Source organism: Porites lutea, chromosome 13, assembly GCF_958299795.1.
Source record: "Porites lutea chromosome 13, jaPorLute2.1, whole genome shotgun sequence".
Lineage (NCBI taxonomy): Eukaryota > Metazoa > Cnidaria > Anthozoa > Scleractinia > Poritidae > Porites > Porites lutea.
This window is the reverse complement of record NC_133213.1, coordinates 4,308,607-4,333,845: the sequence shown is the minus strand read 5'-3', so window position 1 is coordinate 4,333,845 and position 25,239 is coordinate 4,308,607. Positions and strand designations below refer to the sequence as shown.

Genomic DNA, 25,239 nt, shown 5'->3' with positions numbered 1-25,239 from the left:
TGAGAAAACTCAGATCGTATGAATGGAGTAAACAAAACGAATTAAAAATATACATATTAAATATATATTTTAATATTTTTTCGCGTGCAACCCTAAACGAGACCTTCACGGCTAAATATGATGGCGTTTTGCCCAGAACACCCTAAATGAGACCAAAATCCGAAATTTACACCCCTAAGAGAGACGACGAGCATCCCCACCCCTTTCATATGCGGAGTTCCCCCCCTGGGATATATGCTCCCCCTACGATTCTAGAAAAAAGGTTTGATGAAAATATATATATAATAAAAAGGTCTGTTTACAGTCTAACCTTTCCCTACGGACACCTCTATAATACGGACACCTCTCCATTACAGACAGTTCGTATGGTACCAGAAATGCCAATACTCATACATTCCCTTCCTCTATAATACGGACACCTCTCTATTACGGACAGTTCGTATGGTACCAGAAATGCCAATACTCATACATTCCCTTCCTCTATAATACGGACACCTCTCTATTACAGGCAGTTCGTATGGTACCAGAAATGCCAATACTCATACATTCCCTTCCTCTATAATACGGACACCTCTCTATTACAGACAGTTCGTATGGTACCAGAAATGCCAATACTCATACATTCCCTTCCTCTATAATACGGACACCTCTCTATTACGGACAGTTCGTATGGTACCAGAAATGCCAATACTCATACATTCCCTTCCTCTATAATACGGACACCTCTCTATTACAGACAGTTCGTATGGTACCAGAAATGCCAATACTCATACATTCCCTTCCTCTATAATACGGACACCTTTCTATTACAGACAGTTCGTATGGTACCAGAAATGCCAATACTCATACATTCCCTTCCTCTATAATACGGACACCTCTCTATTACAGACAGTTCGTTTGGTACCAGAAATGCCAATACTCATACATTCCCTTCCTCTATAATACGGACACCTCTCTATTACAGACAGTTAATATGGTACCAGAAATGCCAAAAATCATACATTCCCTACCTCTATAATACGGACACCTCTCTATTACAGACAGTTCGTATAGTCCCAGAAATGCCAAAATTCATACATTCCCTACCTCTATAATACGGACACCTCTGTAAAGCGGACACTTGGTTCTGTCCCTTTGGTGTCCGTAGGGGCTGTGTCAAGGCAGTCCACTTCATTGTGTTTAGTTTTGCCAATTACTCGCCCTCAACCGCTATGGAACTTAAAGTAGGCAAAGAAATTACAGGTAAATGACAAAATCAGAGATCCGAGACAAACAAATATGTCTGCTGAGCATTATTTTTGAAGTTGCAAGCAGCAGGGATCAACTTTCAAAAACTGTTGGGCTGAACAGTTTTCAAAAACACTGATTTCAATCCGTCTCAATCTTCTTCAGTTTTGCCCATCTGTGGCATCTGTTGTTTCTGTTATGTTATTTTAACCTTCCTTTAAAGTTTTCAGCGGTTATTTTTACGTTTCTCTAAATTTAACGGGCATTTTGTAATTTTCCTGAATTTCGTGACACAGCTCCTTAAAGAGGTTTGGGTGTTCACAACTTGAATTCACGAAAACGTCTCGAAACTTCTTTTGTTTGTCACCGAGAAACAATGACATTTGTCCTTAGTATACCCTGGATAAAAAATGCTCATTCCCTATCAACATGTGGCCGCTTAAGTTTGTTTAGTTTATCTATTTCTTCCTCAGAAGCATCACACATATAACGATTTCTCGAAGAAATTGATTGTCGTTACTCTGTTTTTGTTCCAAACGCTGGTTTCCTACTCACTGTCTATCACGCAATAGATAGTGTTAGCCAATCAGAGTGTAGAATTCGTTAATTATAAAAGCATTCCATTTGGAATATAAATGAATAAATGATGGTTTTCAAGTTGCTCTCAAATTTGTCCAATGTGGGCGCTTTTCTCGGAGTGAAATTCTCTTTTTCCCAAATTTCTCTATAAAACGTCACATCCGAGGAAGTTCCCGCCCGAGTCGCGCGGTAGCTAACGTCGTTTCCAGAGTCCGCGTTACCCTTGTCCAGCGAACGTTCTGCAGACTCTGGGAACGAGATTGCGCAGTAGCGGCAAAGATATGCATCGAAAATTGGGGCGTGCGTACATGGAGAGTTGTTCGAACCTGGTAGAAAATTTTAAGATCACCTGAAGAAGAAAAAAAAAAGGAAAGGAATAAAAGCTGATCCAAAATAAGAATGAGGAAAGTTCTAAAGCAAAGAAGGGAATGATTTATCTTACAACTTTTTCAAGGGAAAATTTCCCAAGTCTGCTGTTTTATGTCAAAATCTAAATTGAAAAGACAGCTTCAAAGTCCGTGTTCTGGTTATAATGAAAGCCCATAAGCCGGCAAGGCCGGAAAAAACCCTTGCTCACTAGACATAGTTCTTTTAATCGAGGTACTGAGTATTCTGAGTGCATGGAGAGCTGTGAGATCGTTTATAAGTGAGCAGACTGTAAAAAATGTACTTTAGAACGACCCAAAGTTACTGTGGAAGTACGCTGTCATGCTGCTAGTACAAGATTGCAGGCTCATATGCCGGTAGTCGGTAAACAAGCTCTTGTCACTTAATACAATAAAAACCCATGAGTTAGTACCTACATTTTGCCAAGGCCGGTAGCCTAAATAAGTTCTTACATAAATGATAATTGAAAAATATTTAAGCTATTGAGGTTTTTAAATAGGTTCAAAGTTTCTGAAGGAAATACAATATATTGTAGCCAAGAGTATTTGTTGGTATTCAGCTTATTCCTTATATAAAATTTGCATACCATTACATAATTTGCAGTTGGAGTGATGCAACTCTAAGGCACCTATGTCACCAAAGAGGATCCTGGATGTAGATTTATTTTATTTGCCCAAGAGCATAGGATTTATTTAATAATATATTTTAGAAAATACGAACCTCAGCGTTTCGAATTCAGTTTAGGCGAAACACTTTTAAAGAGAAGAATAAAACCGGCGACTAAGAACCTGCATTTTCCCGTGTTAGCCTAAATAGGTTCTTACATAAATGGTAATTAACACAAATTTGGATATTTACGTTCTTACATAGTTTCTTATTTTCTGAAGAAAAAATGTATTGTAGGTAAGAGTATTTTGTGGTATATTCAGCTTATTCCTTATATAAAAACTGCATACCCATTACATTGCAGTTGGAGTGATAACTGAGACACCTCATGGGCGGATCCAGGATTTTTTTTAGGAGGGGGTGCACTCATCTCTTGCTCTTCTTCAACACCAATAAACCACATAGTTATTTTTTTTTGGCAGAATACCAGTTGTATTAGAAAACTGTAGGTCATCTCGGAGGGGGGGGGTGCGCACCCCCTGCACCCTCCCCCTAGATCCGCCCCTGCACCTATGCCTCCAAAGAGGATCCTGAATATTGGCTTATCTCATAATTGCACCAGGATACTGAATTTTTTTTTTTGTAGATTTGAGAAAATGAGAACGTGTTTCAAATTTTAGGCTTAACAGTTTCTTGTATAGAGGGGGCCTAACTGGCAAATTTTAGCCTAACAGGTTCTTAAAAACCAGGTTCTTAATCGCAGGTTTTTTTTGTACGTTGGGTTTTTAAAACAATTCATGAATATAGCTGTCGCATCAGCATTCAACCCTAGTGGATAGTTAATTCCGATCCATCCAAAAAGAAAATGGGGGACTCAGTCCTGAGCTCCTTCAACGGCTTAATAAAGATGTCTGATTTGATCGTGAATTCTTGATCATGAGAGAGTAGCGACCTTGAGCAACGAAGGAGAATCTTCGATTTCAAAATTGTAAGTGAACCGCGTCAATCGCCCTCATCCGTGACGAGGAGTATAGAGTCGTGGCAGTAAGCCAAGACGGAAGACACTTAAAAACTTCCCGTTTCTGCCGTGTTTATTACGTCAGGACAATTTTGTTCTCTTTATCAGGGTGTTTAGTTCGAGCTGCTTAAGGTCTCACAAAAGATTTTCTATCCAGAATTTGCCAAAATGAACATAGGTTCGACTGTGGAAATATTGCAGGGCCTAGCTGATGACAGTAGTCAGTAGTGATGTAGTCTTTTGGTTTCCTAGCTTAAGATGTGTTTGCAAAAAACGCAATATAGAGGTATGAAATTATTTTATTTAATAATTAAAAATAAGCTAATAATACTGGCGCAAGAATTACACGAGTTGTGTTTTGTGTATACTACAGAAGAGGAAAAGTACAAGTAATAGATATTGCGTGATTACGTATTTATTTACCTGACAGGCCACGAAATAATAATAGCAATTATTATATTTATTTTAGGAAAGGTCTTTCTTGACCACTCTGAGATCGAGGCCAAGAATTACATTGATCTTGCTACTATAAAGCCTTTCAAGTCTGCCAAAAATTATTTATACGCGCGTAATATGTCAACACATTTTACTGAATGAAATTTTTGGATGATGTATTTGTGATATTGGGAATAATCAAGGTCGAGATAAGTTTTATCAGCCGAGACCGTGTGCTGAGGCCGAGAACATTTACCGAGACCTTGATTATTTCTGATATCACAAATAGCGAATGTAGTAATTGTTTTATTATACATTGTTATGAAGAAATATATCGACCAACACACCGTCGAGATCGCATGGAGCACTATTTGACATTGCTCTTGGAGGTCATGCATTGCGCACACAACCTGCAGATTGGAGACAACTAGCCAATCAGTAAGTTGCGCTGATTCCCAAAATTAACTGTAGGCTCTTAGCCAATGAGAAGACAGATAGTTTTGATAGTGGATACAATGTATAGTATTACGTTTTGTCTTCCTCTAGTCGGTTACATGACGTCATCGCTTCTACACCTGGCCCAAGCGTTCCAAAAAATTGGATAGCGCTTTCGACTAGATTAATCGCTATCCAGTGGAAAAGTGAGAGAAACCAGATTTTTTACCCACTAGACACCTTGTTCCAGGGATTAACTAAGTGCCCGGGACCGGCAAACTTTAATTCACCACTTGATTGGGGCAAGTGTTTTATTTTACACCCTAAAGGATTGCATGAATTTTACTTTCTTCCGGGCATTCGCCTGTCAAGTCTTTCGAAAGTTTTCACCATGTAATACGCCCACACACTTTATATTTTGTCTTCCTTTATTCGGTTGTATTACGTCATAGACGAATATAAATAGAAGATTTAATATGTATATTTGAAAAAATGATCAGTTGAAACTCTGTTTACTTTAAAATGATATATCGTGAATCACGAAGTTTCTGGGAAAGGAAATTTGAAGAAATTTGAATGCTTATGTACTGATGTAATTTTCTGGTTGTTTTTAATTTGTAAGGAAACGTATGGGCGGACGGATTAAAAGTGCGTCAAGAGGAATTCAATATCGTAATTTTACTAGCCCACGGACAGCGGTCGATCGTTAATGACAAATTATGCGAGGTGTTATAACAAGTACCGCTGGCAAGTATTCTCAGAAAAGCGAAGCTATGGCATAGAAACAGCGACAGCTAAACAAGATGGGAGACTGTTATGAAGGTCAGAATTTAACAAGCAGCTCAAGTCAAGTCAACTATTCACCAGAAGTTATAACTCACGTATTTTTGTCTGCTTTGAATATTTTTCTCTCCGTCGTCGCGTTTTTGGGCAATACTCTTATCCTTTTTGCTTTTCGGAAAGTCTCCTCTATTCACCCACCAACGAAACTCCTGTTCAAATGCTTGGCTTTCACGGATCTCTGTGTTGGTCTTATCGCGCAACCTCTCTATGCCGCATATATTCTACTAGATGATGTTGTGAGAATCAGCTGTACATTTCGAAACATTGCCATCAACGTAAACAACGCTTCCAGCTTCATTCTCTGTGGAGTCTCCATGTTCACATCCACCGCCATAAGTGTGGACAGGCTTTTCGCTTTGGTGCACGGCATACGCTATAGACATGTCGTAACACTGAAAAGAGTGCGCGCGGCTTTAGCATGTTTTTGGTTGATTGCGATCTCCGGTGTATTCCTGAACGTATTTCTTGGGTATTTTATCGCCGAAACTGCAGGCATTGCTTTTGTGATTCTGTCAGTCCTCATCTCACTAATTTCTTACACGAAGATTTTCTGTGGACTACGGCAACATCAATCTCAGCTTCAACTAAGCGGGGACGAGGCTCAAGGACAGCCGAAAAGCGCAGGATTTCAGCTGAACATAAGAAAATACAAGAGGACGGTTTCGAGCATTGCCTGGATACAGTTGGCATTACTTGCATGTTACTTGCCCTACATAATCTCTGTTATTATAATAACGGCAAACGGCTGGAGTGGAAAACAGAAGATCCTTTCGCGATCTACAACAACTCTAGTTTACTTAAACTCGTCTCTAAACCCATTGTTTTATGTGTGGAAGATTAAAGAGGTGAAGAGAGCCGTGAAAGTGATCCTAAGACGAATCTTTTGTTTGTCAGGCTCAAGTATTCAAATCGACATGAGGGATTCGACTCAAAATACAAATTCAAATGTTGGCGGAACTCTTTCACGCTTTGCGTGAACTTGAAAAATTAAGGATAGTAAGAATTCACATCAAGACAGCCAAATCAATTGCTTGCCTTGTTTTGCAGTGAATAATTTGTCGCAACATTGAACCTGCTTATTTTACGAATATTTAAAACGCTAAATTAAGCTGGACAGAACGCAATTAAAGGTAAAACTGCGTGACTAAATTTACATGTAAATATCTCGCAACGGTGAACACGTCTAAACGATTTAAAGTCAATGGGACTTTGTTCTGTGGCGTCAATCGACTCCAGTCTTTCGGTACTCAGTTGACTATAATACTTAAAAATACTTCCTACGAAAGTAACGATTTGTATTCAGCAATAAAACTTTATTTGCCGGGATTTACTTTGAAAGGTATTGTTTAAGTGTATTCATTAAAACACGTTCTAACAAATAGTTTACACCTTATATGAATAAAATTAAAGACACTCAGTATTTTATTCCAAAAAAAGGGAGACACGAAACGGTTTTTTGTTTGAACCTCCGTTCATGCATGAGAAACAGTCAGTTGACGTAAAATTCAAAATTCTTGAAATAGCACCCATACCGGGGGAAAGATAATAAATAGGTCAATAAAGAATGGGGAAAATTCATATCTCTTTCATTTATCGTATCGGTTTTTATTTAAACTGGTAATGTTAGCCTAGTAATCGTATTCCAGTCGAATCTGAAATTGCTATTCGTGTTGCGAGCGTTTATTATAAATGTTGCTGCGTCATGCGTTAGCTGTGTTAGCGTGATACTTCACTAAACAATTAAGGCTAATGGTCCGCAAAATTATTGGCCAGATGCGTATGGCTATAAAGTTTTTTGGGGCCTGAGGGTTAGAATAAATATTATGTTAAATGACAGATCAAAGCAGGGGACGCTTTAAATGATCTTAACGTTGCATTTCCTATACGTCATATTTGAGACTTCACTTTGTTCTTTTGTAAACATAGATTACCACAGTTCGCGTTTCATATTTCATCTTAGCAAGGTGCCTTCGTAAACTTACGTTTTGATTCCTCAATATTCATTATCTAATTCGATTGCAATTTTAAGCGAAGAGATGATGATATCCAAAGGAAATAAGCTTTGGCCATGCAAAAGGCGATTATTAAATAAATCTGAGAATTTAAAGAAAAGATCGAAGTCGCAATTTTCCAAAAGGCCATCCCCCTTTTTTTTTTCTTCGTTTACCGTCGAATGCGTTCCCTGATATTGGGTTGGTCGGTCGGATTGAAAAAAAAAAGAGAAAACCTAAAAAAAAAAATCACAAGAAGACTCGGAATAGTAGGCCCTGGTACCCCAGGACAACGTTAAAAGTTAACATTCACATATTTGGATTAAACAAAATACACAATATACTGTGAAAAATGTTCATGTCTTTGTTCCTGTTTTTCCCTATGCTGTCACTATGCTAATTTTTCAGATTAAAAGAATTATTTCAAGCGGAAAATGGTGTAACTACGTCGCTCCTTTTTTTTTTTTTGAAAATCTCAAAAATTTGGGTCGGTCGGACGACGGTAAACGGAGAAAAAAAAGCGGATGGCCTTACGCACTTTCGCGTTCTGCTTGCTTAAATATTGATCTTGTCATATCTGTTTTTGATTATTTTTACTAATATATTGAAGCTTAAAAATGCAAACAAACAAACTGGAAGTCGTATTCACCTGTCGACCATCATTTGCACAAAGAAAAGCTTTTACATTTTTAATGATTATGGACTCAGAAAGGGAGAAAAGCGTATAAAAATCTTTATTTGAAAAAATTGTCGTTTTACTGAACAGTTTACGGCGCCACATTGATGTCAAAGTTACATTTTGACGCAAATTAATTTTACTAACAAAGGCCTTGTTTTAAATAAATATATTTTTTGGGTTTTGATGAGATAAGCTGCATGTATGTTGTTTATGGCCATAACTCCCTTGATTTATTAGGAAGGGTGCCTTCCCAAGTATAAATGCTACTTCAAGACATCGATCAGAAACTTAACGCCGTTAGGTCGCAATTTGAAAGTCCCCTTTTCACCACAATTTTATGAAACATTTCTCTCTTTCTCCTTTCAATTAATTTGTTTCATCGGGCAAACCTTTACTTTACGAGGCTTTCTGTCGTTTTCCTTGACGTTTTTCGTTTAATTATGAAAAAAACGTTTTAGACTTATTTAATCGTTTTACGCCTTTTGCAATTGTTTTTAATCGAGCGAAGCTATTCTGAATTTCTTATGTGTCAGAATTGGTAAATAACGTTGTGGCAATTTATGAATAAGCTTATGGGCGAATTCACAATATTGGGGCCATGTTTGTTGTGGTGAGTGGAGTGTTACACACCAAAGCAAATATATGCTCCTTTTGTGACTGACTTTCCGGAGAGGCCCACTGCTCTAAGCAAGTTGGGTATACATTAGAATATAAATGGATTACTTATGAGACATGGCAAAATATTAAAACACAAGTTAATGAATAAGATCATTTATCCTCGTTTATTTGTATAACATGAGGAAATATCGCTCGGTGCTTTTCATTTTCTTTTTTAATGAAATTTTTTGGCTATAATTAGTAGTTAACTGCTTCCGCTATGAAGGGACGCACATCTTTTCATGACAGTTTTAATTTGCGAAAAGATTGTGATGAAAAGAAAAGTATGAGTTTAGAAGTATGTTCAAAGAATCACTGCGCCCTTTGAATAAGAAGTCGCAGTCGAAAATTCTTTCAGGCAGACACCCACGTTCGATATATATATTAAAATTCTAACGTGACTCCGAGGCTTTAGGATAAAAATTGCAATTTTTTTCACGACTCCATTTTCTCGCAATTGCCAGAAGAGACTTAGGCACAAAGAAGACCAAACCAAATACAGAAAAATGACCAGAAATCCTCAAGAAAGTGGGCTTTAATCAGTATAAAATATTACTGGTGATAACTTTAGACTGTAGCCTTGCAGCTGAGAAGGCTAAACGAATATTGTTTACGTTTCACAGTCGCTCTTGTAACTATAGCCTCAAAATGTGACGTCATCGATGATCACGAACACACTTTAATGTTTGCGTATTCTAAATAATCGCCGTTTATACGAGGTGCACGCACGTAATAGGATTGAATAGTATAGAATTCGAAAAAAACCCAATGCTAAAAATGATTATAATACAATATTTCCACTTGTGTTTTCATCTAAGTCAGCTGAAAAATAATTTAGTTAGTTGCCAGCCAAGCCAAATGTTATCTTTCAAACATATGAACAAATGTTATCAGAAATACAATAATTGTCGTGAGATCCATGATGACTGTTTCATGTTTTCAATTTAAACAAGTTATGATGGAATTTTGAACTATATTCGCGTATTTTGTTTAGTTACGTCAGTTAAGAAAATAGGCGCCCATACTCCTGGAAGATCAAACGCAAAAGGCAAAATGCAAACCGGCAAATACACAAAAGAATAAAACAAAGCAACGATAACAAAACCAACAACAAAAACAAACAAATACAACTCCTGAACAGACTGCGTCATGTATTCGATATCAGTCGATATCAATCGATTTATATACCTTTAGTAATTTAGTAGAAAATATGACAACGAATGATTTAAAGTTGAAACCAAAACAGAATAGCGATTATTACATAGAGCGACTACAGTCTGTTGGCGCCGCGGATCATTTGTGACGTCATTCAATAAAAGTTGTGGCCAATTAGTGATGTTAGTTACTTTAGTTCAAATTTTTTTAATATCACAATAAAAGGAATACTTTAAAATTGTTTTTAAAGCAGTTTTCATTTCAACTGAGGTCATATTGTAAAATACGACGAGCGTAAAACACTTCAATCTTAAAATACTCTTTGTACCTGATGGTGCATAATCAAACAACATCATATCCGACACAATCAAGGTGTTCAAACATGATTAAAGCGTCTTTTCCGACTAATGCGACGTGACATACAGCTACAAATTCAGTTTTCTCTCGCGTTTTATATTTAGATGCGACCTCGAATAGCTGAATTTCAGGAGAATTCCAATATGTAATTTATTGAGCGAATTCAGATACACAGAATTCTAATTTCCTTCATGCGCAATATCTTGTATAATTAAACATTCAAATTCAGCCACCTTCCCGTGGTTAATTTCTATTACCTTTACTTTAAAAGCGGTAAGGAGAGCTTTGATTGTTTAATGATTAGGGTTGTCAAATGATCGTTAAAAGGGCATTCGGTGTTATAATCATTTATAGGATCGTCACGTTCTGCGTTTTAGATTCACGAACAGAGCGGAAGGAGAAGCGAATTCATGGCAGAAAACACGATAACGTTTACTTCTCGGTGCGGCTCCTCCTCCTTTTAATGTTCATTTAAAAATTGTAAAATCGACGCTGTTATAAGATCTTAAACCGACTTTTCGGCAGTACTGCCTTCTTCAGGGTACAAAACTAAAGACCTCTATACTCATCCTTTTCATCGCGCGCCAACGAGACGGATCGACGTGATTCAATCAATCCATACCGCGAACATATGACAGTATAAAGCGGATAGTGTTTGGCGGTAAGCGCGCGCTGGTCCCTCCATTAATTCAAATACTAGATTTAATCCGTCAAACAGTCTAACAAAGAAACACAGAGGCAAAGAAACACGCCTAAAATGTAATAGTGTGTTTTAAAAGTGTGTTTAATCAAACAAGATCAATGGCTTGGTTGTTTAGTTTAGGTCTTCATTCAGTGATCGGGATCGATACCGTGCTTTTTACATTTTGCAAGTACAAAATACATGAAAGAACATCAACGAGATGCTCTATAAATATAAGGCCAATTTGGAATCGTCAAAATTCCCAATTGGCTCCATGGATGAGGGGAATTAAAAACAAGAAAAAGGAATTATTAATCACTGAATCTTATGAATATACATGTGATTGAGCTGTATATCTATGGTTAAGAGGAAATGATTGTCGAGTTCCCCCCCCCCCCAACCCCTCTCCCTGGCATCCCACCTTACTGCAACCGCGTCTGAACAAGTAACACGCATGCGCTCTGGACACAGCTATCAGGAGCCCATTACTTAGAGCGAGAAAACTCCCATACCGCAGACTTTAGACACTCCGTTTTTTACAGACCAGATCTAAAGTTTAGAGAACATTTTTTTTTTCGCCAAAAGGATCCTCCACCCCCTGTACCGTGATCATGCGAAATTATCAAAGAGAAAACAAAATAACAGCAGCAACAACAACAACAACAAAAACAAAAACCGCACCATTTTCCTCCCAAGCTGAAAAGTAATGGAACTTACGCGATGTTCTAGTATAGATTCGCGCCAAAATCAATCTAGTCAGCCTTTAAAACCGCTGTAACACGAATACACGGCTCCGAGATATGGGCTCCTGAAGCTATAAAGAAGGCCTACGGAAAGAAAAGAACAAAAACAAGGCAGAGAAAAAGGAAGACCATGCTTGTACGAGCGTTATCGGCACCTCCCTGTGGATAGGGCGGGTCCTTCATGTCCTTGCAAAATGGATTGAAGTGATCCCGAGGTGGTGGCCTTTCGAATTCGCAGTTTTCCTTCATCAGACGTCCGTTGCATACTTTTGCCATCAGGTAACCCCTATAAAACAGGAAACGATATTTATCAACTGCCTATAATGTCTTTGCAAATAGCAGAACAGCGGTTTCAAGTTAATAGAGAGCTTTAGATTCTGACCAGTACGACTGCGAGTACGAGATTTTCTCAGTAATACGTATTACGCGCGCGTGAACCAACGTCATTTTGGCGGGAAAACGTGGTAGCCGTCGTCACTCTACTATACGAGTCTTAGCGAGAAGGTCGAAGTGGCGGAAACAAGATATCAAATGTTAAAAGTTTTACCATTTTGCGATTGGGAGAGGGCGTAACCTCCTTCACTATCAAGGTAACAGTGCTAACTTTTCTAGAGAAAAATGGTAAAATGAAGCTTTCCGGGAAGTCTATATCTTGAGAATACGCGAAAAAACTTTGAGTTAAATCTCACATCGTAGTTGTCCTCGTCCTTGAATCTAAAGTTCTCTAATGAGTTACTCAAAGGAGGAGAGGAGTGTATGTCATTGCCTGATAACGTAATTTTTATTAATTGAAACATTTTATTACTAGTTAGACTGATAGTTATTGTTTGCCAGAAGGTTGTATTGACATTTGCAGGTACTGTGGGATACTATGCAATGTATCGCTACAGGCTAGCTAGACGAAAATCAGTGCTTAAGATGTTAACAAATAACAAAGAGAGTTTAACATAAATCAGATATGCGACAAGAATGGCGAGGAGGCCCCCTGAAACCTCCAGATTTATATGAGGGGGGCAGGAGGGGGGGGGGGGGGAAAGGGTGGCGGGTTTCCTCTAGGGTACTATTAAATCAAATCAAATCAAACTACACCGAATCAGGAAAGTAATGGCTAATATATAGGTCAAGAAGAAAGTCGAATCAGAAGACGTAACAATATGAACTGAGTAGGCTGGACTCTGCTACAAAAGCTAATGGGACAAAATTTTGAACTCTGAGTCCGTTGAATTTGGTCCTTGCATATGTAAAGTGAACATGAATGCATGGTTCAATTTGACCTGTTACCAACCCCCCGGGCAACCCCTAGAACAAGTCCAGTCTTTGAGACCCGGGGTGGGGAATTGTTTGATATAGTCCTGTCCCAAGGGTAGGGTGGTGGGGCAGACCAAAAATAACTTCTCTTTGATTTTGTGAAGTACGTGTTCTTTCTCGCGCAGTTTGCATGAAGCTGCGGAACTCAAGACAACGAATTTTCGAGGGTATGTTTGAAAATTTTAAACGAATGTGCGAATGGTGCGAATGGTGCGTAGTCGAATGGATTCTTTTGTTGCAAAAGAAACAAAGAAATTTAAAGTATTCTTCAGCCTAGTTTAAAAATTGGACACTTAAATAGACTGTATATGAAAACAGACACAAGGCTTTTGATTTATATAAATAAACAGAGATTCAGTCCAGTGTGGAGGCGCTTCTGACAGTTCTTTTCCTCCTTTTTAATTTCCTTTTTAAATAAATTGTTCATGTTTTAACTACATGATACATGTCAGATTATCCTTCTCTCAATAAACCCTAGAAAACGTTTATAAAAGTTCTGAAAACTTCTCGGGCGTTTTGCTATTGTACGGAAATAACTATTGTTCTAAAAAAGATTTACACAAAATAACGTATATGTGGTCGATCATGGAGCTCGGTGGTGGAGAATAGACCACCGGGAAAGAAAAAAAATTGCAAATCCCCCCGGGGTGTATGCCCGGGGTGGGAGCATCGTAACAGGTCAAATTGAACCAGGCATAAACAATGAATCTAAGATAAACGTTGTTCATACAGATGTTCTTGAAACAAGCCGAACGAGATTGGTAATTAATGGTAAAACGTTTTTCTCTCAGAAAAAAAACAAAGGAAAAAAAAACAACAACAACAAGAAACAAAAATATGGAATCAATAAAGGAAAATTAATAGGCCATTTCCGAGTTCCAAAAACCCTCACTTTCAAAATGAGGCTAGGTGCACAACCTTTCTTGTGAAAACGAGTTTTATTTGCATGAGAATGAAAAATGATTTCCATATCAAAGGCTGAGCACCTACCCTCGTTTTGAAACAGAGGCCTGGGGGAACTCGGAAATGGCCTATTGAAAAATTCAATAAAAACTAGCCATGAAAAAATATATTACTTGCACAGTTCCCTTGAGTCTCGGTTGGGTTTTTTGAACATGTCGTGAAACGGTTTGGCGCAGTCTTTGGCCTTATCGAAATACTCCGGTTTGCATTTAAGCATGTGCTTGATTTTGTCTGGTAGTCCTGTGGTATTGATTGGATGGGAGTCGTTCATGATACCGCACATCATTTGAGCGAAGTTGTGGAGTCTAGACTTAATGTCCGCCATTCGCATCAAGGGATGTCTCATCTGTGGGTTGCTTCTTATGTAATCGCCAAAGCACTGGTTAAGTGTGAAGTTCTTGAAACACTCTCTGTATTTCATGACTTCATGACTAACAGAGTGAAGAAAGGAAAGAGAAAGACAATTTTTATATAAACCTGAGCAATGTTTCCTTAACTTGTGGAATCCGGAAAACTGCTCAAGGAATCCGCAATCACACTATAAACGACTAGAATTCGGAATCCAAGTTTCACTGACAAAGACGGAATTCAGTACCTGGAATCCAGAATCCACGACTTTCTTGGATTCCTTTACAGCTTCAGCTTAAGACTTACCTTGAAAGAGACTGCTTTGGGCAACTTGTAGCCTGAGAAAACAGCCGACATTTGGCGACGCTATCTCTGGTTTCCCGCCAAATAACGTCTGAGACACCAGCGCAGAAATTCCATACTGATGACGCGTCACTACGCAGATCTGGGTAGTGCTTCTGATTAGTTGAATCAAGTTTCCTACTCGGCACGACCAATCAGAAGCACTAGCCAGATCTGGGTAGTGTCACGTCATCAGTATGGAATTTCTGCACTCGTTTCTCAGACGTCATTTGGCGGGGAAACCAGTGCCGGGTAGCGTCGCCAAACGTCGGCTATTTTCTGAAGCTAGGCAACTTGGAAATGGCCGATTAAGTCTTGCTTTATTTGCATTGAGTTCTAAGGTATTATACGATGGAGTGTAGGGAAAAAATAAATAAATGACTAAACTGGATTTGGCCAAGAGAGGATAAAGCTCTATCCTCTCTTGATTTGGCCAAAAAGTACCTGCAGCTTGCCGATGGTTGCTTCATCTTTTCCAGAAACTTACGCGCACACATCATATCTTTCTTACGACTTTCGTCCTCTGTGCATTTGTTATCAATGACAACATCTCTATTAGCGTCAGTAAGACTTGGGTAACCTGTCAGAAGTAAACACCAAACAAACAAAACAGCTCAACCGGCAGTTAAAGCCATGATCACACGAAACTGGATAGGTTTTCGTGTCTACACGAAAAGCTATCCGATATAGCGTGAACAGCAACGGCGCAGAACTGGAATTGTTCACACACGAGCGGTTAGCGGAGAAGGTTTGGTTCTGTAAAAAATCCTAATCCTAGCTCATTCCTGAATCTTTGCTCAGTTTGCTTCCGTCTCGTCTCTGGGTTTCAGTCCTCTTTCTTACTTATTCACTTCCGCTACGGTCCGAGCTTCCGGCCTGTTCATCGCACCAAAGTGTGGCACAGAACCTATCCAATATGTGACCCTCCAGTCCCTAGGCGTTCTCTCTTGTCTCGGTGATGTCACAGCTCACGGTAGAGTCCAGTATTGACCGTGCCGAGAAGGCCTGGGGACTAGGCTGGTGACCCTCTACTTTCGAGTTCGGCGCGGCGTAGCTTTGCTCCGTTTGTGTACAGAAATCGCGCTGAAATAACAGTTCTTATGTCTGGACAGAAGCCCTATCTGGTGTGGCAGTGCAATCGGGTATAGTGTGAACATCGGCCTAAACAGCGACAATATGAGAGTTGATTCCCACTAAACTTTTTTTCTGTTTATTTTTAGTCTCTTTTTTTGTCTTTTGGTTGGCACAGCATTGAGACCGCTTCCCTGTTGCAATATACACATGAGCGCTTCTCACAGGCTGACAACAGGCAAAAATTCCCGTTAGACGCCTTATATATTATTGTATTAATAATTATTAGTTACTAGGTTATCACGCCGGTAAACCCATAGAAAGTGTGGTCTATTGCTTAGTTATCACAAAAGATAACGATTAAAGCGATTATCCTATCAAACATCAAAACAGCTCTGTCTTTGGATAGTAGATGCGTTTTTTGAGGAGTTTGATTGATGTGGAAGAAATCATGTCAGCTCGTTCAATAAACCCAACTCATAAGTGTTGCCCCTGATTACTATTATTACTATCCTAATCACCCAACGACTGTTTTCTGTAATAAGATGAGGTATATTTTATGGGTGGTGGCGCTGCTGAAGGCCTGTGACGTCACCAACAATTGTCGCCGTCTTGGCCGCCATCTTGGATTTTGCCAAGGATTAGAAATCAGGTTAAAACCGCGAGAAATGGTAATTTTTTATGCTTAACATGAAAAATAACACATAAATAATTACTTTGCATGATTTTAGCCAAAAGATTTACTTTTATTGCGGAAATAAGTTAAAAAACATGTATTTTCATCCAAAAATGGCTTGACCACCTGCTACTTATGACGTCATACCTCGTAACCATAGCATTTGACCATCACTAAACTTGTCTCAAGATGTGCGCGGGGGATGAAAGAACAGCTACTGAAAACATCAGGCGCTGATGTTTTATCCTCTAGGAAAAAAACACCAAAAAATTTTACGGGGGTTGAATTTTGCTTCCCAAGTTTGGCTTTTTTTTCGTAGGAAAAACGGAACCTAAAATTTTCGAATTCAAAAATGTGATGGAGAGAGGAATTAGAAAATGTTTCAATTTCGTAATACCTCAAATTTCATCTAAAATTTTAGGGAAAATAATACCTCAAGCCCTTTTTTCGAAAAGACTCAAGTTCCCCTAGGATGATCGAACAGATACAAATTTTACATCGCCGCTTATGCTTTTTTAGAGTACTATGGGGAGCCTAAAACTTGTTTTTAATGTATTTAGGAGGAAACCATCGTTGGGTACCCCTGTGCAATTGAACAGAAGTTCTTTAATTTCTTTTTAGCTAAAAAACAAGCCGTCAGGATCACTTCAATCACTAACTTATAGACGCATATTGCTGTTTGCCTAAAGAACTTTATTCCCACTCTGTTCTTCGTCCAATTATTTAACCTTAGCGCTATAGGCAGTAGGCCAGCTGCGTTGCTATCAACAATATGTTTTGTGATGTTAATCTGTTAATCACCAAAGTAAAATGCAAATGCATCCTTCTTTCTTGCTTTCTTATATATATATATTTTCTAAAGCATTAGTTTAATTTATTTGCTTATTCCTCACTATCGCTGGACGTAGTTTAATGCAACTGTGTAATAATGTTTCCAGGTTTTTTTTTACCAGGTGTTAATTAAACGAAAAATATAATCTTCACTCGACCTTGAGTAAATAACCCTTAAGACTGAAAAGCAACCCAGAACTGATAAACTGGAAACGAGACTCGAAAGATTTCCTGCAACCACTAATGACACTGCATAACATTGGCGATCAGTACCAGTAATGAATCTGCATGCGCAGTTTAAAACCTATGAACGTGAAAATAAATCTTAAAATGCTAGCTGGGTGATACGAGACCTTTGAAAGCTTTAGCTTTAAAAGATCTAAAAGTAAACTCGAAACTCTTGTTTGAGAACAGGTTGGAAATAAATACCGCTGTTTATAATTTTGACCAGGGTAGATGCAACTTGTGTATATGCGGATGAGTTGAAGTAATGGACAAGCGGCTGCATTGTGATTAGTCTAGCATTCAGCAAAATATACACTTTCAAAAAAATAAACGATAGCGAATTGAAAAAAATCAATTAATATAGATATGTAATATAAATAAACAAAACGAAAACGGCCTTACTGAGTTCAACGTGTTAGGCTTTTGCAGAAGAACTTTATCGTGTTAAAAAAGTGAAGTTTTCTTGCCCTTTAACGGCAAGTGCTCCAGTACACACCCAAATTGTAACTAAGTTGTAATCACCATCGAAAATTATTTTCGTACAGTAAGAAACTAAACTAAGACAGTAGATTTGTTTTCACGAATAAATAGTATAGTTTAAACGAAAATCAGTCGACTTGACTAACATTCTCATTGGTGACGCATTTCTGGAAATGAATTTCGAAGAAAATAGTCACAACCTCCAATTTATCCCGAAGGAGGATTTCGTAGTTTATGCAAATTAAAAATTAATTTACCTGAAAACAACACGCAAGCAACTGACACCAATATGATAACTGTTTTCCCCATTTCTTCAGATCTTCGTTAACCTCTACAGTTATCGGTCCGATCTTAGGCAAAGTTATGTCTGAAATAACCAAATTGAGAACCAAACGCACCCGATAAAAACGATCGTCGAATTAATCGAAGTCAATCCTAGAACAGCAAAGTTATATCCCGCTATTATGGTGCTTTTAGCCAATGATGAAGACGGACATTTATAGAACTAAGTACGCTTTTGTTTGTACTGTCCTCTAGAAGATAATGAACCCAATGGGAGGCCTGTTAAAAGGCATGGGAACTTGTGTAAATCTGTAAATGTATCATGCAAACGGCTACCCTGCGTAGCAGGCCTTTTTTGGTTTGTTTTCCATTCGCGTTTCGTAAGGTAAGAGGTTGAACGAGAAAACTATAGAAGAAGTGGCAGAAGAAAGAGATTTGAGAGTCGAGTGAGAAGTCTGTCTTCCTTCCCTCTCCTCCCCTCCCCTCTAACATAAACTAAAAACAAAAATATATGTTTAAACTGTTTGCGCAGTCCATATACCCGTGAAAGGTGAAAGTCATGGATGGACTTTTTCATTTTTTTATGCCGTTCAGAAGCCAACAGCACACCAACAGGGACGTATAAATTGGCGTTTCGTAAAATTTGAATGACTCTTAAGCTATCCTCAGGCCATGCTGAGGCACTTGGTTTTGAACAGCAGTTTTTTTGGTTCGATAATCCACAGTCCACGTTGTCCGGTCAAAAAGTCGATTGCCCGTCACATGATCAGTTCCCAATCTTTCTCGTCTCGTAGCAACCGGTCCTTGTTTCTTATGCAAAAAAGATCGACAGTCTGATAATGTTGTTTGTAGACAAATCGAATGATATATAAGCTTAATTAATCGAATTCGAGGTCAATGGAACTCCATCTTTCCTGATACACTTTCATTACTTTGTCGACTTTCCTTGGCCTCATTGGTAAAAGTTTTCAGGTAAGTAATTATGACTCACGTTTTGTCTTAGGTGAAATTCCATCACTTAAAAACTCATTTAATTCCTCATTTGTTTGTTCACAGAAAATGGACTTCGTGAACGCAAGAACTACAATGACACATTAAACTCCCTGGAAGCTTCGTTTAAGTTTGCTTTATACAGATTTGCGAAAAAAGTATGAAGCAAAAACAGTCCTAGAGAATAAGCACATCATTTGCGTGACACGTGCGTAGAACATGAAATCGTTCTGAACGTAAGCTTATTTGGAATTTAACTCAGTGTAGCATGTTGTAAACCTCAGTCATAGCCTTTTAAGTGCTTGAGGCCAAAATTTTAAAGATACGATTCCAAGTGTGGAAGATTTTGGACGGCGGAGTGACCTTTTTTAACGAAACTCTCTCTTCGCGCGCGCAAATTCAAATCTCATCGTGCGGCGATGTTATGTCACGCAGGATCACCAAATTCTCATAATCTGTGTTAAGTCTGGCTTGGATAGCGATTCGAGAACCATGGGAGACAAGTCTCATATACTAGATTCTAAGGACTCACAGACTGAATTTTCTGAATTCGATCGAAAGAGGATAGAATCTGTTGGCGAAGATACCGAATATGGGGATGAAACACAAAGCCTATTGGCCATGGAAGAAAGAAGCAGCTATTCGCAAATTCCCTTTGGTTTTCAGAGTAGAGGGTCATATAAACACGCTTCAAAGAACTGCGAGATTGTTGGAGGTACTAAAAGCTCTCTAATATTCTCTAATTTAAATGACAAGTTTGCCTCACCTTCCCTTGTATCGAGGGTGATCATCTCCTTCCTTCCCCCCTGTGTGTTTCCCTTCCCTGCCCACCCGTCCCCTCCCATCCCACTAGTGAGTAGGATCAATGATCTTTTACAAAGAGTAGCAAAAACTTGGAGTATTATTTTATACATCCTGATTAAGAATTCATTTGATCTTATATATATTGTCAGTGGTCTACTATGCATGCATATTTATGTACAAGTTGACCATTTTATTTGTTCATGATTTTTATAATTTTTCTAGTGACGCACAATTCCCGGTTTAGACAATTTGTCTTTCTTGATTCACGAGGTATTACAAGTTGGTCATATGAAAGTGTCTACAATACAGGTACATCTTTATATATAATTAATAGCAACAACTCTTCAGTTTTTTGTCATATTAAAAGGTACTAGCTTGTAAATTTAACTGTTATACACAAACTGTACCATCATGCCTTTGCTTGATGGATTTGTACATTGCTAAAAGGGAAAGATTAGAAAACTTTCCAAAGATAATACTGGGAAAAGTCTGCAGTTATTGCTCTGTGTGGTTCCTGTAAATATAGCATGTGACAGTAGCTCAAATAACATTTCAGAGGCCTTTCAGGGGGGGAGAGGGAACTATATGCTGTCACTTCCTCGGTCATACAATGTATCTTGGACTGCCTGTTGCCTGCCAGTTAGGTTTGGAAAAAAATGCCACTGTCACATTTTTTAAAATGTCCCTGCTGGATCAGCATAAATATTTTGGTACACATGTAACACCTGGAAAAATAAATTTTTATTAACCTTTCTCCCTCGAGGGCCCATTCTTGAACAATCCCATGATTAGAAGGTGTGTGAAAGAAATAACAGAAATTGAATTCCGGTTAAAATTATTTCTTAACCTACTAGGTTGATTCTCTAAATTCCTTTGTCTTCCACACCCTAATTCATCATGAATAGTTAGGGCCAGCTAGGAGACATTACAGAAATTGAGAATCAACCTAGGTTAAAAAAATTTAACCAGAATTTAATTATTTTGACCTGTAAAATCTATGATAACTTAAGGGAAATTGACATGCTGGTCAATATGATAGCAAGTGTAGCTGGGCTTAATAGTAGAAGCAGTATTCTGCTCATGGTGTGTCTTTATTTACATATAGTATTAATAAGTGTATAAGCTGACTATTTCTTTATTTATTTGTTTTTAAATTAAATTTGCTTAAATTTCTAGTTACAAGGCATCTCAACTATCCATCTTACCAGTTTAATGTCCTGCGACTGATAATATTCTCCAGAAAATTTAATGTGTATTTTGCCTTGTCAAAAGAGTATGCACTGAAGGTGAGTTATTATGTTCAAGACAAAATTAATGTTACATAATATGGTAAATTTTGTGCACCTGACAGCAATGTGAAATGACTTTCCAGAAAAAATAGCATACCTCCATGGAAAGTGTTTGGGTTCTAATCAACTCTATTATCATTTATGCCTTTAACTCCTCGTCTATTGAAGTTGTAAGTTATGATAAATTGTTTTTCACTCTTACTTTTAACCCTTTAAGTTCCAATAGTGACCAACAACAATTTCCTCCTAACGACACCCTTACATTGTCAAGAGATGAAGTTATGAGAATTAATAAAATGATCACCAAAGAGACAATGCCATGATCTTTTATCAAATTCTCTTAACTAATTATTAAAAGAAATGTATGGAGACCAGTTTGGAGAATTTGTATGTGGATATTGGGGCTTAAAGGGTTAAATCAATGACAAGATCCAGGTATGTGGTTACCGTGCAAATAAAACCTCTTTAGCAGTATTTTCATGTAGTCGAGTCTAACTTTTGAGTCTGTTTGTGTTTGAAAATGGATAGTGACAGGAACTGACCAGTGTATATTATTTTTTTAGGTTTTCAACCTGAATTTTCATGAAGTCTTTTCAGTGTCAGCAGAGATGCATTCTGTATTATGTATGGTGTTTAATCACAGTAGAGATGAGCTCATTACTGGAGGAACTGGGGGCATGAAGGTAACTGACAAGGCATACATACATATCAGTAGCAAAACAGTCCAGAAGAAAAAAAGTGTCTTTATAAGTATAAATGTTGGTGAAGTTCTCTGATCATGATCTAGAAGGGCCAAAATGCTTTCAGGTAATTACGTGCACCTTGCCTGCTACATTGTAGCTCTGTTGTTGTTGTTTTTTCTTGTTTACTTTTTTGCAATCCATACATGAGTGGAATGCATTTTTTAATTTTCTATAAATTTATAGTTCTGGACATTTGGAGAGATTGAAAAAGACAGGCAAAAAGCTTGGGAGAGAGATTCCAGACCAATGGCCAACTATGGTTTGGTGTTAAGGTAATGATATGAAATGTTTTAGATCTTAATCCAAATCGCCCCATCAAATAGAAACGTATTCACTTGCCATGGATTGTAAGAAGGCCTTTAAATGCAATATCTGACAGAAGTAAAAGTGAAACTTAATTTGCTTTGCGAGTTTTGAGAGCAGAATTAATAGCAACTATTTAAAACAATACAAAGGTTGACCCTCTCACAATTTATAAGAGTAGAACATTTTGAGTCACGTTATACTTTCATGCTATATTTTGGGGGTAGAGGGGGTGCATTTTGGAATAGGAAATGTACCATTTGAAAATAAGTCTAACTGGCCTATTTTTATTCATATTGATAGAAGTCACTATACAGCACCGGCTTAAAAATGTGCAGCCGCACGGCAGCCCATTATTAGCCCCTACTATGGCGATCTTGTTCTTGAAAAAAACCATATCCTCCCTCACCTATAAATTTTGTCTCTTTGTCTAAATGCAATCACAACCACAAATAGAAAATTACACAAGTCAAAGGATGTTTCCTTTTTTCCATTATTTTGATGGGCCAGAAATGAGACTTGACCAGGCAAAAATTTCTTTGGCCGGTCATCGTGACAACCCACTGTCCGAGAATAATTTTGAGCCAAACTATATAATTTAAAAGCTTAGTATAATTTGGTACTACAATGTAAACATTTGAATCATTGGTTATGACTTTAATAACAAAGTGTCTTCATGCACTCACAGGGCATCGTATCCAGACATGGGGGGAAGCTGGGTGAAGCAGGTAGAGCTGGATGAAGCAATGCAGGTAACAACAATAATATCCTGATAATGCCAACTCTCCCGGATACGGCACTGATCCTCCTGAATAAAAACGACTTTTGAGTATTTCTGTGCTTTAATACGAACTTTCGCCCTTTTTTCCCCAAAACAATACAGTTTCCGGAGCATAATTGCATGTTATAGTCACTTACAAAGACTATTTCGTCATTACTATGATGAATGCAAACTTTGATGGTATATAATTCTTGTAAGATTTCATATAATTTGTCCTAAGCCATTTTCATGACTGTCATAATTTTGGGGCTGGGTCAATTTGTAGGGTGGGGTACGTGGGGTATTGATGACATGTGGTTGGGGTAGTCCAAAGATAGAGTCTCCAGATTTTAGTTCTCCTGAGGTAATTGGCATCTCTGCAATATTAATATTCTAAACCAGGTGGAATAATGATCATCTGGGCGAGTGTTGTGCTGAAAGGAATTGTTATACATGTACATTGTATGTTATGATCTCTTGGATGACAGAGTCATTCACTGTAAACAACAACAGTCCTTAATTACAGGACTACACTGATACCGATGATCATATGGATCAGTTTACCACCTACCCCTCCCCTAAGCCAACATTATATTTTGCCCTAAGTGAGAAGTAGGTGATAATGTTGGCTTAGGGGAGGGGTAGGTGGGCAGTTTCCCAGAAACCGAAATTTTTCGGATCATATTTCTCCTACTTACATTTACATTTACAGCAACATGTGTGAAATAACTCCTTCATTCAAACCATTATATTTTCTTCCTGCTTTCGTCCCTACAGTCATATGATTTCCTTTACATTAACTTTATTTATTTATTTCTTTGCAGCGTCTGTACTGTTTATCTGAACGGAATGTTGTAGCTTATGACATGGTGGGAAATCATCTCTTCCAGATAGTGGAGTAAGACTTTTGACAGCTTTTTTAACCCTTTAAATCCCAAAAGTGACCAAAGTCAATGTTCTCCCAACAAAATCAATACATAATCAAGGGAAAATGTTGTGAGAATTAACAAAATAATCACCTGGCCCCAGTTGTTCAAAAGGTGGATAATACTATCCACCAGATAAATCACTATGCAGTGGATAGTGCAATTGGTTTCCCTAATACTTATCCACTTGATAGTGATTTATCCAATGGATAGTGCTATCCAACATTTGAACAACCCAGGCCTGATGGGAAAAGCTTTGATATACAAACAAATTCTCTTAACCAATTCTTCAAGGAAATGTATGGAGAATTTGTATTTGGATATTGGGGTTAAAGGGGTTAAACTTGTGTAGCAAAATTCTATGTTGAGCTTAAAAGACAATTTTCTGTGTTCACTTTCAAATTGTTCCTCAGTTCAGTGAGTAGAACTGAGTTTGCATTTGTATTCAAAATCATCAGATCATGAGCATCCGGTCCTTATTCTTCTACTGAAGTTTCAGTTTTTCTTATTTACATACTGTGTAGGAATCCCGAGAAATGTGTGGGGGAGCACCTTTCAGAGCCCCTAGCCCATTATAGTCTATTTTGTGGCGAATTCATAGACCCCATCTTAGTCACTTTTGGGCAATATGTAGTTTTCGTGATCCCAACTTAGTCACTTTCTATTTATGTACCTACCTTATAATGAATGAAGAACAGTTTACTCTTCACAGGTCTACAGTACAAACATTCTGGTACGTTTGCCAACCGTAAATATGAAGAACTGTCTTACCCCCAAAATCCGAAAATGTGCGACCCCATTCTAGTAACTCTATTGAAAATGCGACCCCATCCAGTGACACATCCCCGTTAGCCTCTTGCCTCTTATAAGGAAGTAACCCCCCTCCCCCCGGGAGCACGGAGTTGTGCCACAGGCCTTTAAACCCTGATCTTGTTGAAGGCAAAAATTTTCCATTTTGCTTCCCTGTTTAAGACAAGAGATCTTATGTTCCTGATTCGATTCTTTTTGCGTACAGAATAAAGTAATTTTTCAAATTCACATGAAGAATTAGATGTTTTTGAAAACAGAAAAAAAAAACGTTCGAGACTCATTAAGACCCCGAAA

The 25,239-nt window shown here is 38.0% G+C and overlaps 3 protein-coding genes across 3 annotated transcripts in view; 2 read left to right on the top strand and 1 right to left on the bottom strand.

The window, feature by feature from the left end:
* The first annotated feature begins 5,295 nt into the window (after window positions 1–5,295).
* LOC140922692 (histamine H2 receptor-like) lies at window positions 5,296–6,909 on the top strand. The gene has a single exon (XM_073372688.1). It carries the CDS (start codon window positions 5,491–5,493, stop codon window positions 6,505–6,507), a length of 1,017 nt encoding a protein of 338 aa, XP_073228789.1. The 5' UTR covers window positions 5,296–5,490; the 3' UTR covers window positions 6,508–6,909.
* A 4,564-nt stretch (window positions 6,910–11,473) lies between these two features.
* LOC140923427 (uncharacterized) lies at window positions 11,474–18,466 on the bottom strand. Its single transcript, XM_073373524.1, has 4 exons — window positions 18,296–18,466; window positions 15,200–15,335; window positions 14,179–14,496; window positions 11,474–12,080 (listed from the first exon to the last, which is right to left on the bottom strand). Exons 1-4 carry the CDS (start codon window positions 18,345–18,347, stop codon window positions 11,879–11,881), a joined length of 708 nt encoding a protein of 235 aa, XP_073229625.1. The 5' UTR covers window positions 18,348–18,466; the 3' UTR covers window positions 11,474–11,878.
* Window positions 18,467–19,374: 908 nt separating this feature from the next.
* Window positions 19,375–25,239, top strand: part of LOC140923213 (uncharacterized) — a 29,717-nt gene continuing 23,852 nt past the window's right edge. Inside the window, exons 1-7 of the mRNA XM_073373291.1 lie at window positions 19,375–20,025; window positions 20,337–20,423; window positions 21,291–21,400; window positions 21,967–22,086; window positions 22,330–22,418; window positions 23,138–23,201; window positions 24,034–24,107. Of these exons, the coding sequence (XP_073229392.1) occupies window positions 19,803–20,025; window positions 20,337–20,423; window positions 21,291–21,400; window positions 21,967–22,086; window positions 22,330–22,418; window positions 23,138–23,201; window positions 24,034–24,107 (767 nt within the window). The 5' untranslated portion in view covers window positions 19,375–19,802. The remainder of the gene's footprint in view (window positions 20,026–20,336; window positions 20,424–21,290; window positions 21,401–21,966; window positions 22,087–22,329; window positions 22,419–23,137; window positions 23,202–24,033; window positions 24,108–25,239) is intronic.

What these genes read in the sequence shown, in the direction of transcription:
- LOC140922692 (XM_073372688.1), top strand. Translation starts at nt 5,491, where the DNA reads ATGGGAGACTGTTATGAAGGTCAGAATTTAACAAGCAGCTCAAGTCAA.
- LOC140923427 (XM_073373524.1), bottom strand. Translation starts at nt 18,347, where the DNA reads ATGGGGAAAACAGTTATCATATTGGTGTCAGTTGCTTGCGTGTTGTTT. An exon ending in CAACCATCGGCAAGCTGCAG is followed by an intron (nt 14,497 to 15,199) that starts GTACTTTTTGGC and finishes TCACTCTGTTAG; the next exon opens with TCATGAAGTCATGAAATACA. An exon ending in GACTCAAGGGAACTGTGCAA is followed by an intron (nt 12,081 to 14,178) that starts GTAATATATTTT and finishes CCTGTTTTATAG; the next exon opens with GGGTTACCTGATGGCAAAAG.